General features: G+C 58.0%; 1 protein-coding gene across 1 annotated transcript in view; it reads right to left on the bottom strand.

Annotated features, from left to right (window-relative positions):
- INA (internexin neuronal intermediate filament protein, alpha) overlaps positions 1 to 1282 on the bottom strand; it is a gene marked incomplete at its 5' end in the record, with an annotated part of 20061 nt that extends 18779 nt beyond the window's left edge. The window contains one exon of the mRNA XM_011977534.1: positions 791 to 1282. Coding sequence (XP_011832924.1) covers positions 791 to 1282 — 492 coding nt within the window. The remainder of the gene's footprint in view (positions 1 to 790) is intronic.
- Between the last annotated feature and the right edge of the window lie 2 nt (positions 1283 to 1284).

The raw sequence follows: 1284 nt of genomic DNA, 5'->3' as shown, positions 1-1284 counted from the left end.
AAAAAAAAAAAAAAAAAAAGCAGTTAATTGTCTAGAGATTCATAACTGGGACACGAGACGGGAGAGACATCATTTCCGAGATGGGAAGAACTCGAGATCAGCACCGTGGACAGCGCCCCGAACTTTCACATTTTGCCAATAGGCGAACGCTTTCTTTAGGAGGAAATGTCAGCGGGTGGACAAGGGAATCGTGTGTGTGTTGGGGGAAGAGGGTAGAGCAGGTTGGTTGCCACTAGCTCAAGCATCGCTCAGCTTGTTGGCTCCCAATCTCTACTTTTTGGAGGGCGAAAGTCAAGAAAATGGGATAGGACTCTTCCCAGTTCAGTATCGCATTCTTCCTTCAACCCTGAAGTAGACCATACTCCATAAATATCTTCTAGGGCGCACAGAAAGCCTTTCAAAGTCAACCAAACAAGCCAGATAGCCGAGATAGCACCGCCCACGTAACCTGCCCCGTTGGGCTCAGTCCTACTTTGGGTGGGGCACTGTTCTCCGGGTCGCCAGTGGGTGTAGGCCCGCTTGCTGACAGACAGGCAGAGTTAGGTTTTCGAACCTCAAAGAAATTTAAGGGCTTATTTGTTCGAAGGGCTGGGGCAGGGACATAAATGAGGGGCATTCCCTAAAATTAACAGTGAAGACTCCAGGGCTTTTTGTTTACCAGTGCTTCCAGCCGGGGCTCTTCTCTCCTCTCTTTTGCCCTCCCCCTAAGTCCTGGGGCCCAGTTTTACCAGAGGAAGCGGGCGCGGGAGAGGGCAGGGCGCTCCTCCCCAAGCCCAGCCCCGGCCCTTACCTGGTAGCCAGCCACCTCGGCACTGTGCCGCTCCTCCAGCTCCAGGATCTGCCTCTCCAAGGACTCGTTGGCCCCGCGCAGGCCCTCGATCTCGATGGTGCGCGCCTGCAGCTGACGCCGGTACTCGTGGATCTCCTCGCGGCTGGCCCGGATGGCCTCGGTGCTGCGCGCCGCCTGCTCGTTCAGGTTGGCGAACTTGGACTTGTACCATTCTTCCGCGGACTGCAGGTTCTTAGCGGCCAGGGACTCATACTGGGCGCGGATCTCCCTCAGCGCCGAGGTCAGATCTGGTTTAGCCACAGCCACGTCCACCTCGGCCGCGGCCTGCGACGACGCCTGAAGCGTGGCCAGCAGCTCAGCTACCTCCTCGTCGTGCACCTGGCGCACGAAGGCCAGCTCGTCCAGCAGCGACTCCACCTTCTTTTCCAGGTCCAGGCGGGCCAGCGTGGCGCCGTCCACGTCGCGCTGCTGCGCCTTCAGGGCGCGCTCGGCGC

This window comes from Mandrillus leucophaeus, unplaced genomic scaffold (genome assembly GCF_000951045.1).
Source record: "Mandrillus leucophaeus isolate KB7577 unplaced genomic scaffold, Mleu.le_1.0 Scaffold18, whole genome shotgun sequence".
In the NCBI taxonomy this organism is placed as follows: domain Eukaryota; kingdom Metazoa; phylum Chordata; class Mammalia; order Primates; family Cercopithecidae; genus Mandrillus; species Mandrillus leucophaeus.
This window is presented reverse-complemented; position numbering and strand designations above follow the sequence as displayed.